At 50.5% G+C, this 12,200-nt stretch overlaps 1 protein-coding gene across 1 annotated transcript; it reads right to left on the reverse strand.

The window, feature by feature from the left end:
* Positions 1-3,065: 3,065 nt before the first annotated feature.
* LOC128793211 (transcription cofactor HES-6-like) lies at positions 3,066-4,672 on the reverse strand. The gene is made up of 4 exons (XM_053952316.1): positions 4,613-4,672; positions 4,116-4,211; positions 3,888-3,966; positions 3,066-3,511 (listed from the first exon to the last, which is right to left on the reverse strand). The coding sequence occupies exons 1-4, from the start codon at positions 4,670-4,672 to the stop codon at positions 3,066-3,068; spliced, it is 681 nt and encodes a 226-aa protein (XP_053808291.1).
* Positions 4,673-12,200: the final 7,528 nt, after the last annotated feature.

Consider the following 12,200-nt stretch of genomic DNA (forward strand, 5'->3'; position numbering starts at 1 on the left):
CAAGATCATCGAGTCCAACCCAGCCCCAACACCTCAACTGAACCCTGGCACCCAGTGCCACATCCTGTCTGTTTTTAAACACATCCAGGGATGGTGACTTCACCACCTCCCTGGGCAGACCATTCCAGAACTTTATCACTCTTTCAGTAAAAAATTTATTCCTAATATCCAACCTGTATTTCCCCTGGTGCAGCTTGAGGCTGTGTCCTCTGGTTCTGTCAGTGCTGCCTGGAGAAAGAGACCAACCCCACCTGAGCACAGTCACCTTTCAGGAGCTGTTGAGAGTGATAAGGTCACCCTGAGTCTCCTTTTCTCCAGGCTGAGCACCCCCAGCTCCCTCAGTGGTTCCTCACAGGCTTTGTGTCCCCAGCCCTTCAGTGCTCTCCACTCTGCAGCTGGCAGGAGCTGCTCCCTTCCTTCTTCTGGGGAGAAGATGGGAGCAGCTGGCAATGCACTTTGGGTTGCCAGTGGAGAGGTGCTTATGTTGAAGAGCAAAGTGTTATTGCTCTTGTACAGTCCTGGCTTTGGTGAAACCAGATGGATTTGAAGTAAATATGGAGTTCCTTTGTCAAACCTAACTAAAAGCTGAAATTCATGTGTTTGAAGTGCTATGAGTAATCCTCCGCTTTCTGAAGAAACATTTTTTTTACTGAATGCTAGTGACTCGCAACGGATTCCTGCAGTACTGGTTGGATAGAGGACAAGGAGATGATAGAAAAAGTCATCCTTGGTTTGAAATGAAGGCAATGAAAAATGAGTGTCTTGTACTCAAAGTGTTGCTGGAGATTGTTGGGCAAGTATTGCAGTCTCACTTTCCTATTTTTAAAACTCTCTCAACAGCCGTGATGTGACCCTTCCCTCCACACCCACAACAGAAAAAAAAGCCCTTACTGATTAGAAACAGGAAATAATAAAACTCACTAACCACAAAATATTTTCAAAGACACAAAATAAACAAGCAGAGATAGTGGAAAATAGATATTTCCCGCTGATCTCCTTTCAGCACAGTAACCATAGCTAATAATTATAGTCACTGGGGATTTACAGCTTTTAGAGGGAAGGTATGTTTTTAAGCTGATGCTGTCAAACTGCAGTAAAATATTTTCATCAGCCTCTCCCAGCATAGCAATAAGGTGGCCACGAGTGCCGTGAGATGCATTGCTGACCCCTTCTAGAAGTACAAGAGCACTTCAGGCTCGGTCTGGGGTAGGGAGCTGCTCTCCTTGCTGGTCACACTGGTGTGCAGTGGAGGTTCCCCTGGTGGGTGCAGCTGTGGGGGCTCTCATAGGATGGGTTTTTATCTGAACTCAGCTGTATTTGTGACAGTAAACTGGGGAGATCTTTAATGTCTTTTCTCTGCCAGGATTCTGCCGTTTTCTTTGCCTGATTGGTTTCTCTACCCATGAGCTTTGCTGCCATGGTTTGCTTGGGGTGGCCCCACCTCCCACTCTCCTCTGGACCTTTGCAGTGGGATGAGGATGATGATGATGTGTATTTTTCACATTGGTGATCACTCCAAAGGGCCCCATCAGGAAAGGGGAGAAGTCTTCATTTTCAGGCAGAGGGCGGAAACTCAGGTTGAGGTTTGTGCAATTCTGTGTCTTTGCCTGACTCCTGACCTGCCTTGCCTCTTTGCAGCCAGGTGTAGGCCAGTTGTTTCTCCTGCCACCCTCATGCCACTGCTCCTAATGGCTCTTCGAGAGGGCTGGATAAAAGGGAAAGCTTCTCAGAAAAAGATGCTAAACCTGGAGGTGCTGGTTTTCACTGCTTCAGTGCCTCATCCAATAGATCTGGCTGCATAATGAGCCCCTCCGAACTGCAGGGCCATTCATTAGTATGCGCCGTGTTTGTTTAAGTGCTCCCCACTCTTTTATTTCTGCTGTGAGCAACTTCTAACTGCCTTTGAGATGAAAAATGGGCACCAAATGTTGCCAGCAAGCGAGCAGATTTGTCCCAGTCACATCGGTCCAGTTCACAGGGAATTTTACCCTCTGCCCTCTAGATGATCTTTGTGATTCAGTTATAAGTAAAAGCTAAAACATTTAAAAACATAAATCTAAAAGTAAAAGCTAAATCAGATCCAGGCTGATAAACCCAGCTCCCTATTTCCTAACTTTCCATAACTTCTAAAGTGTTCCTGTGATCCAGGCAATGCTGTCTGTGTGCGTGGTGAATGCTGCTTTCCTACAAAGTATCAGGGGCAACCCTCAAACCAGCTACTTCAACTGCATGGAGGAAAAGCTGCTTGTGAAAGAAGCAAATAAAAGCAGATGCTCAAACACCCTTTATTCAGAGTACGTGGGACAAGGCTGGGAGAAATGTCAGTCATTATCTTCAAAAGGTTTATTTAGAACTTTTAGTTATGGAAACAAAAAAAATTCCCTAAATATAACTCTATGTAACATACATACATATATATATATATAACATATATATACACACATATGTACTCACAAGCTTAAGAGCAATGTCAGGCTGGGAACAGCACAGAAAGATTGAGCAACCCAGAGAGAATTTATAAACAGCCTAAAAAGTCCAGACCAAGTCTCTCCCTTTCTCTCTCTTTTTTTTTTTTTTTCCTCCTAAACATTGCAGCACTTTTACAGGACTCAACACTGGAATCTCCTACACTGCACAGGGATGATAATAAAAATAAAAAGCAGAAGAGACCAGTCGCTTACCCTTTTATCCAACAAAGGGATCTCAATGGCTTATGTGAGATCTGAAGGTAAATTTGATGCCAGAGAGGGTCGTTGCTTGTTGTCTTGTATTTTTATTAATAGAAAGTTAATTATTTTAGAATGTAAGACAAGAAAACTATATAATTATTATACACTAAAGAGCACAAGAGGATTCTAGACAATAATTTAGATGTATTAAATAAATAAAAAATAATAGCAGCCTTCTACAATGCAGGCTACACACAGGTTTACTTCGGCTTGAAGTACCCAGGTCTTTAGTACACCTACAGGAACAGATTTGCTCCACAAGTGTTTTAAAGAAACATATCTATAAGATACATACGTAAGAGTGTCTAAGGTTAGGACAAAAATCAAAAACACACTTTACCACGGTCTCCACATATCAAATGACCCCATTCTGGGGGTGTTATGGGAAAAATTTGGCTGCAGAACCTGTCTGGGAGGTGCAGCATCAGCCTGGTTGAAAAGCGACAGCGAGGGCAGCTGGAAGGAACTTTTGGAAGCTTGCTTGTTCTCCGCAGGGTAGAGGCGCTCCTGTGACGGGTTTGTGCCTCGAGCGCTGCCCTTAGGGCTCAGGGGACTTCTCTGCGTCAGGAGAGGCTGCTGAGACGGGCTCAGAGACCTGAGCGCTGCTTTGCAGGTGTCCTCCCCAGACCTGGGCAGGGATTTGAGCAGGTGGTTCAAGAGGCGCGCCCCGAGGCTCTTGTCCATCCACTCGCAGGTGAGCAGCAGGTTGTGCACCTCGTGCATGCACTGGATGTAGCCGGTGCTGTACCTCTGCTGGGCTTCCAGACCCACCTTGGAGTCAGCTGTGCGGGACAGGAGACAAAGGGAGGCTGGTGAGCGGGCGAAGAGTGACCGCGGTGCTCACTGCTGAAGCCACTGGGCTCTAGAGAGGCTCTATTTGCGGGGGGGGAGGTGAGCGGCGTGTGATCCCTGTGCCCTGCTGCCCGGCGCTGGGGCCAAACTGCACCAAAAGGCAGAAATCGGCTCTGGAAGGAAAAAATGCCTTCCGTGGATGAAGCAGGGCCCGGCTCCATCTCCCCATCTAGTGGAGAAAGCCAAACCCCGGCGGCAGCCGGGGCCTCGGCCGGTCCGAAAGGTGCTTGTGCCAGGCTGCCAGGGGATCAAACCCGCTGGCATCGGGCGAGGGACCGGGCACAGGGCGAGGGACCGGGCACTCACCCATCATCTTGCTGCTCTGGATGTTCTGGAGGTGCTTCACTGTCATTTCCAGGATGTCTGCTTTTTCCAGTTTAGACTGCTGATAGGGAAGAACGCAGCAGTTAAAGGCAAAGAGGGGTTTGAACCATGCCCAGTTGCTCTAAAGATGAGGCATTTCCCTTTCTCCCCCTCCCCCACCCAATTTCCCACCAGCAGAAGGACAAAAAGCAGCATAAAATGAGCACTTACATCCAGGTGAAATGCACCCACAACAGTCTCCTTCAGCTGGTCTAAGCAGTTATTAATCCTTTCCCTTCGCTTCCGCTCAATGAGGGGTTTCCTTAACTGGCAAAGAAAAGGAGCAGGAAAAATTGAGTTGATATTTTCATTTGCTCTCCCTGCTGCACTTCAGCAATGCCAGAGACCCCCTCCCCTGTGTGAAGCCAGCGCAGGGTGACACAGTGCTCAGCAGGGACAAGATGTGGATGGAGCGTGTGCCAGCTCCAGCCACGGCCCATCCCTGAGGTGGCATCACCTCTCCCTTCTCCCACTTCCAATCATTTCAAGCACAGAAACTCATTTCACACGATCAAATCACAGAGAAGGCATAGAAAGGAAGCAGAAAAACACCCGCATGAGTTAAATTCGGAGAAAACATCTCTCTAATGGGAGAAAAAGTGCTGTCCCCTTCCTGTGTCCTGGAAGCAGTGGCTCGGCTTCACATGCCCAGCTCAGGGGACACTTACCTTCCTCTCCTCCTTGGTGCTGGCGACCTTGTGCGTGCCGGTGGTGGCCGCGGCAGTCATCCTGCTCCAGGCAGCCGGCCCAGCTCCGGCAGGATGGGATGGGATGGGATGGGATGGGATGGGACGAGAAGGGAAGGAGGCCCTCGGGCAGTGGCTTGCTCCCCTTCCAGACGGGCTCTTGGCTGCTCCGTTGCTCCTCGGCTGTATTTATAACCCCAAATTAGCATCTGAAAGGCAACTTTCCTTGGCGGGACTTCTTTTCCCACACGAGGGGTCGAGCCCGGGGGTTTGTGGCCATCAATCAAAGCTGACAGGTCACTGCTTCTTTTCAATGACCACGCCGGCCCCCCCAAACGGCGACAGATGTCCAGCCTCCGACGCTGGGCTTTGGAGGGATCCTTTGTTCGGGAAGAAGGGAAGGAAAATGGGCGCGCTCGGAGCAGCTTGCACGGCTCCTCGCTCAATTTGCACAGATTCCCAGGGAGGGACACAATAGCCGGGAAGCGGTTGAATTACACCTGGGAAAATGCCTTCTCCTCATCTTCTTCTCCTCTATCTCCTTGAAGCGATACCTATTTTTACCTGCTAACCTGACCCCAGTCGTTTCACATCATTGTAACAGCCTCTTAATTTAATAATAGAGTACTTCAGCTAGGAGTTCCTGCTCCCAGGGATTATTATTACAAGGAAATGACGATCGATTAAAAACTGTTGACAGCAGACACCCGAAGGAAGGTTGTTTCCATCACAGAAATACTCTAGTATTTCTAAACATGGAAAACATGGGAACTTTATTTACCTCCTGGGAACCTGAATTATCTGTTGCACCTGGGTGGATTGTAGGTAATATGTAACTCTTCTAGTTTTTGGCTGCTCTGCAGAATTTAATATTAAATTTACAGGGTATTGAAGACGCTAACAAACCTAGAGCTGAGTTAGTCCTGTGGAAGCTTTATTTCTTTGGGCTTTTTTCCCCCATGCTGCGAGGCTTGGGTAGCTTCGTGAGGAAGGGGGTTTGTCTGTTTGATGCTCTGGAATGCTGGGGCAGGGCATGAGGGGCCTTTTGAGGAGACTTGGTGTGGGGTGAGAACTTTTATACTTCTTCACTCCTGCCTGGTTTGGGGGACAGTTTTTCATGACCTTGCATTTGCTTTCTGAAGCTGCTTTGCTAATGAGCAGGATTTGGCAGTGTCCTGTTGAGTCCCACAGGTGAAGCCCTTTCGATTGGTGTCGAATCTATCACCTTATTGAAGTGGAGAGGAAGCAGCTGCAGCAGTTCAGAAGCACTGCAAGCCCTCCCAACGCAATGGGGGGATTTCCCAGCTCCCGGGAAAAAGAAATATTTGTATTCAAATAAATAAAAAATAACAGCAGCATTCTACAATGCAGGCTACACATAGGTTTACTTCGGCTTGAAGTACCCAGGTCTTTAGTACACCTACAGGAACAGATTTGCTCCACAAGTGTTTTAAAGAAACATCTCTGTAAGATAGATGGTGCCATGGCTGCAGAGCCCTCTGCCCCTCCAGCTCTGGGTGGGGACATTCCCCAGCGATAGCAGCGAGGACGTTGTTCCTTGCTCAAGCACCGTGTGGGTGTGAGTGTGTTTGCTTGTGTGTCAATGCAAACATACCTGCAGCACGTCTGCACGCCCTGCTGCCTGGGCTCATCACCAAAACATGTCCCCAGCCGTGCGACCTGGCAGGCCGAGGCTGTTTGTCAGTCACATGCAGAGCTGGGATGCAGTTACTTGGTTTTATAAGTGCCCTACTTTGGCAATGGCCTGGGACGAGCTGGGGTGGTGGTTGTGCTGGGAGAGGAGGGTTGGGAGGGGAAGGTTCATAACTTATCCTTTGTGCCAGGTAAAGGGGTGGAATTCTTATCTCTGGTGTGTTGTCTTCAGAGATAGCAAAAGGAGATCCCACCACCCTGTGCAGGAGGCCCTCACATCAGCCAGCCCAGGCTCCTCGCCTGTGAAGACTCCTTTGGTTTTCCTAGCTTTTTCCAGTCCAAGGAAATGGATTGCTGCTGATATTTATAAAAGATGTAGCTGAGGCCACATTATTCCAGCAGCTTGGCCTGGAGGAGGCAGGGCTGGGCTGGGGCATGGGGCACAGAGCACTCTCTGTGTTTTGTGCCCAAGCTGGCAGTGCCTGCCCATCTCCCTCCACCTTGTGCAGAGAGCAGCACCTTCCCAAGGTGCTGAGCACAGCAGGGGTGTCAGCAAATCTAGAATTACCTAAAAGCTCTGAAAAGCGTGTCCCATGCCTGCTGGCACTGCTGTGGGGTGCAGCTTGTGCCCCCATGTTGGTGGCCTCGGAGGCTGGCCAGCCCCCGGTGCCACCAGGAAAGATCTCTCAGTGTCTAGAATGGCAGCACCTCCTTCCTCACCCTCTCTCCCTTCCTTGGCCTCTGCTCTGGCTGCTGCCTCGCCCTCCCTCCTGCCCCCTTTGTCCTGCGAGCTGCCCCGAGCTCCGGGGCTGTTCCAGGGGACCACCAAGCGAGGCGATGGCAAGGGGGACACCGAGCTGGGAGGGGAGGCCATGGGCAGCGGGGTGGCCCCGGGTGCCCAGCCCAGCCGAGCATCTGAGCCCCTTGGCTTGCCCACGGGCATCTGCCGCGGGCGAGCTCATTTCAAGGTTCATTTGTAAGACAGCTCCGCAGTGAAAAAGAAGAGCAGCTTTGGCTGTAAACAGTTATTTTACACCTCTCAGTCACAGCAAAAGCCTTTATTTCGGAGGCGGGGGTGCGGGCGGGAGAGCTGCCCTGGCTTTGGGCAAGGCTGACATCTGTGCCGGGGATTGCAGGGACCCAACAGCCCCATGCAAATGAGCATTACAGGAGCTTTCTGCGAATTCCCGCTTTCCTTTTGCGTTGCCACTGCCAGGTTCCACTGAAAAGGGGATTCTGCTTTGTAAACAAAGCCTCCTTTTTTTCCTGGTCTTGAAAAGAAAAGAAAAGAAAAGAAAAGAAAAGAAAAGAAAAGAAAAGAAAAGAAAAGAAAAGAAAGAAAAGAAAAGAAAAGAAAGAAAAGAAAAAAAGAAAAGAAAAGAAAAGAAAAGGAGAGAGGGGTGAGTGCTGCTTCGAGTTTTCTCTCTCTCTTTTTTTTTTTTTTTTTTTTTTTTTTTTTTTTTTTTTTTTTTGCTATTTGTCTACACTTCACACCCCGGAGAAAGAAAACAACTTTTAACATCTGTTCCTGCAGTATTTAAGAAGGAAAGAAAGGCTGCTGAAGAGGGGGAAAGTGTGGCAGATGTTGGTAGGTTCCCTCCGGCGCAGATGTCTTGCTCCGAACAGGACTTTCCTGGGCGAGCCGCGGCTGGGGCTCCTCTGTGACTCGGGACACGCGACTGCCGGGCGGGCGGGGGACGTGGGAAAGCGCCGCCGAACAAAGGCGCTGATTCAAACAGACCCGAGAGCCGTGAACAATCTAATCACCAGCACAGAAATGGTCAGCAGCCCCCGGCCCCGCCACGGAGGGCTTGGGGGCAGCCGGTGGCCACGGGACGAGGGAATTTGACCGGGCTGCAAGTGGAGTGTCCCTTCCTTGTCCCCTGTGCTCCCTCTGGGGCATCCAGCACGGAGCTGTGGCCAGGGATCAATCCTTGCTGAGGTGCTCTGCAGCCCCATGCAGCAGCAGAGGGGATGGAGGGCAAGCACCTGCCGGGCACCTGGGATGGGCAGGGCTGTCCCACACTCGGGACAAGGCAGCACCAGAGGAGGGACTGCGGGAGAGCAGGGGTATCTTTGATTAGGCTTTTAAAAAAGAGCTTCTACCAAGATAATAATAATAATAATAATAATAATAATAATAATAATAATAATAATAATAATAGTCCTCCAATCCTATTGACCACATCTAGTTGAAATAGCCTTGTAAAACTGACTTTGGTAGGAAAAAAAGTTTATTTTAATGACAGCAAAAATTTTGAGAGAACTTTTCGTTCCCCTTCTTTCTGGCTGATAAAATAATTATATTTAGAATAAAATAAGATTTGTCTATGAAAGCTGGTAATATTTCTGCTTAAGCACTTTGTAGGAAACAAGTGAGAAGCCCAGAGAAAAAGCAGCTGAGCCAAGAGAATTCACATAAGAAAGTAATTAATTCCAGTTTGATGTTAAAGCTGAGGAGCTCTGTGGTTGTTTCTCTAATTCCTGCAAATTTTGACCTTCTTTATCTCCATCCCAGTCCATTTTCTCTGGGCTCTGGGCAGGGCAGAGCTGCTCCTGCCAGCGAGGCTGCCATGTGCCAGGACAGCTCTTCCTCTTCCTTGCTCAGGGCCAGAGGGGAGAGCCAGCTGAGCTGAGCTGTGTCACTTCTTTGGAGGCCAAGCATGGGGGCAAGGAGCCCAAACCCCTGCTGGGGGTGTCAGCTGTGTTCCTCCTGCCAGCAGAGCCCTTTCTGCATGGCAGTTGGGAAGCAGGAGGCATCTCAGCTGGACGAGGAGCTCCATGCTGCAGAAGGATGCTGCACGTCAACAGAGACCCGTGCACCCGCCCAGGCTGGTCCCTCCTGCCTCTTGCAGCTTGGGGTGATTCTGTGGGCACCAACTCAGAACCTGACAGGGCTAACAAGGAGGCTTGTGCAGTACTGAGGCAACCCCAAGTCCAACTTATGCCCTGGCTGGTTAATGAATGGCCTCGTTAAGGCAGCTCATCCCTTTTGCAGGGATGGATTTACTGTGGGAGAGTGGGGGGAGAGCTGGGCATGTTCCTGAGCACTGCTCAATCTGCACTGTGGGTCACAGAAGGACTGTTTGATCCCCCTTTTTTTCCAGGCTGGAGATCATCCAGGCTGGATTTGACCCCAGACTGCTTGCACCTGCTCTGGGGTGTGTCTGCTGGCTGGGTGTGGGGCTGTGGGTGCCTGGCCCCAGCAGTGCTGTCAGAGGCAGGAAAAAGGGTCCTGCTCCAGGGTCCTGCCAGTCCATCGCTCCCAGGTGTCCGTGGGTTTGCTGGGGCTGCTTTTCTGACAGCAGCTCTGCTTTCACCACATGATGTGGGCTTTGGGAAGCAAGGAGCAAAGCGCAGGGCAGTGGGCAGGGTAAGGTGGGGACAGTGGCTGCTGCCAGCACAGGCTGTGGGTTGCCCTGATGTGCAACCACGGGGCACCCTCTGCACCCTCTGCTCCCTCCCTCGACTCGGGCTCCAGGCCTCCCCTACCATGAACAAACACTCTCCAAGGAGAGGCTGCTTTACAGGGGCTTTACTCACTCTGAATAAAGAGGGTTTTGTCCAGCTTTTTCAGAAGGTTGGTTCTGGCTCAAGGTTGAGGTTTTAAAAGGAGTAAAGCTCTCCTTCAAAACGTTTACATCTGCATGTTTCTCAGTAGCCACAACCCCCAAGCAGCCCGTGCTGAAGCCCTGCTTCACCAGGGCTGTTTTGCTGCTGAGATATTCTGTCGGGGAGGAAGGTGAACAGCAGCAGGACGTGCCAGCGCGGTGACTGGACGCGCTGGGTCCGGAGGGTGCAGGCGGTGCCTGGGCAGGCGGGCTGGGTCCCGGCACTCAGGCACCTCAGCCGCAGTCTCTGGGAGATTACTCACTGCTGGATGGCCCGGGGGCACCAGGGCTACCTCTCCAGACTGGCCTCAGTTCAGGATGTTGGAATGGGCTACCTGCCGTGGCCCAGCGGTGTTAGCAGCAGGAACTTGTGTCCTGCAGCCCGTTCAGGACAGGATGGTGCTGGAAATGAGTTGGTCAGGAAAGCAAAGGATGATTTATCTGTTCTAGGGATGTGGGGAAGAGCATTTGCTGTGTTGAGAGCACAGTCCCAATAAGCAGACACCACTCACGATGGGATGTGGGTCCAAGATCACCATCAGAGCTTGCAGTGAGGGAAGCCATGGCTGTGCTGGAGAAGGCTGCTCCAGACACCCTCTGTGTTGGGATCCTTGGGGATGGAGTGACACTGTGTGTACCAGGTCCCCATTTTTGGCAGAGGGCTGGGAGGCAATGGGGTTTGTGGCTAGATGAGCATTGTGGAGAGCAGGGAAGAGGCACAGGGCATCTGGCAGATGAGTTTGATGTCTGTGGTGGCCTATCAAAGCCTGTGAGTTCACCATGGTGTGGGCAGGGGAGGAGTGCAGTTGGGAGCTCACCTGCTTCTCCTGCTACAGCTGGAGAGAGAAAGGTCATACATGGCATTGGACAGTGCCACATGAAGTATTTTCATCACAGAGAAAGCCCAGCTACAAAAGTAGCACTGAACACATGGAAATTCTGTTGACATCTCTAAATCCATCTCCTTTACCGAGTGCACCAAACCTCTCTGGCCCCAGCTCAGCCTCCTGGGTACCAGCTGGCTCTACTGTCTTTGGGAATGAACTCCTGGGATAGGAAATAATTACAAGGCTGGTACCGGCTGAGTAATTCTCAGCTTTTCTTTCACACACCCCCATCCAGCCTTCGTGTTAAGGATCAGCTGATGCTCTTGCCATTGCTCAAGCTGTCTCCTGCCTGGCAGGTTAGCAGCGCTCCAGGCCCCACAGGAAATCTTATCTGCTGCTTCTCAGCCAGAGTGCTTGAAACACAGCTCCTGGGCCAAAAGCGCCTTATAGGAAGCAGAAAATCTGATAAGCTGCATGGGTGGTGGCAGGCTGTAAGGGTTAGCCCCTTGCCTGTGCTGAATTCTACATGGCCTTGTTATGGAGGAGCCAAAACAAGTGCAAACTCTGCTCTTCTTCTTCCCATACCAGCCCACAGAGCAGCACCCACCTTCTCACAGCTCCTGGTTGCTCTACACGTTGGCAGGGCCATGGTTTTCCTACCCCAAGGTGACTGTGCCCTAAGAACTAGTAGCACTTCCTACACCTTTTGGGTACCTTTTGCTTTAATTGGTAAGAAATTAGTTACAAAAATAGAGATTAAAAGAAAATCTTAGAGAACACCATGAGGCTTCATAGAGAATCCAGGATGGACTTGGCTCACACAGACCAGAGACCTGGATGCAGAGCTCCCTTAAGGTGGTACAAGGCAGAAGAGCCAAGCTTCATGAGGACAGCATAGGGGACTTTGAGGGACCATTCAAGGAGAATACTTGAACTTTCTTTATGCAGCATGCCTTATTTCATTCGGGAGAGCAATGCTGGGTGTTCTCACACTCTGGGTGAGTTATTTCATTCAGGAGAGCAGTTCTGGGTGTTCTCACACTCTGGGTGAGTTATTTCATTCAGGAGAGCAGTTCTGGGTATTCTCACGCTCTGTGTGTGTGAGATGTTACCAGATGTCACCTGATAACAAGCCTGATCTGTAATGGAACAAATGCTTGGTTTATTCAGTAAGCTTCACTTTGACAGCAGCATGGATGCCTGACTCCCCCACATTGGACCCCCAGGCTCAGCACCCTGCACCCCAGCCCTGCACACCCCACATTGCAGCCTCTGCACTTCCCACACTGCCTGTTTCTTCTTAGCTTCTCGGTTCTTGAGGCTGCAGAGCGATGTGGGTTAAGATTCATCTTTGTGAGAAAAATATCTCTTCTGTGAGTAAATGTGGCTTTTGTGCCAGCCTGGCCACACGCCAACGCCTGCTTTTTATAGTCTGTGTGTCTAGGTGTGCTGTTACCACATCCTGAGCCCCTGGCACAG

The sequence above is a fragment of the Vidua chalybeata genome, chromosome 10 (genome assembly GCF_026979565.1).
Source record: "Vidua chalybeata isolate OUT-0048 chromosome 10, bVidCha1 merged haplotype, whole genome shotgun sequence".
Classification (NCBI taxonomy): Eukaryota; Metazoa; Chordata; class Aves; order Passeriformes; family Viduidae; genus Vidua; species Vidua chalybeata.

What these genes read in the sequence shown, in the direction of transcription:
- LOC128793211 (XM_053952316.1), bottom strand. Translation starts at nt 4,672, where the DNA reads ATGACTGCCGCGGCCACCACCGGCACGCACAAGGTCGCCAGCACCAAG. An exon ending in GCACCAAGGAGGAGAGGAAG is followed by an intron (nt 4,212 to 4,612) that starts GTAAGTGTCCCC and finishes TTTCTTTGCCAG; the next exon opens with TTAAGGAAACCCCTCATTGA. An exon ending in TGGGTGCATTTCACCTGGAT is followed by an intron (nt 3,967 to 4,115) that starts GTAAGTGCTCAT and finishes CTTCCCTATCAG; the next exon opens with CAGTCTAAACTGGAAAAAGC.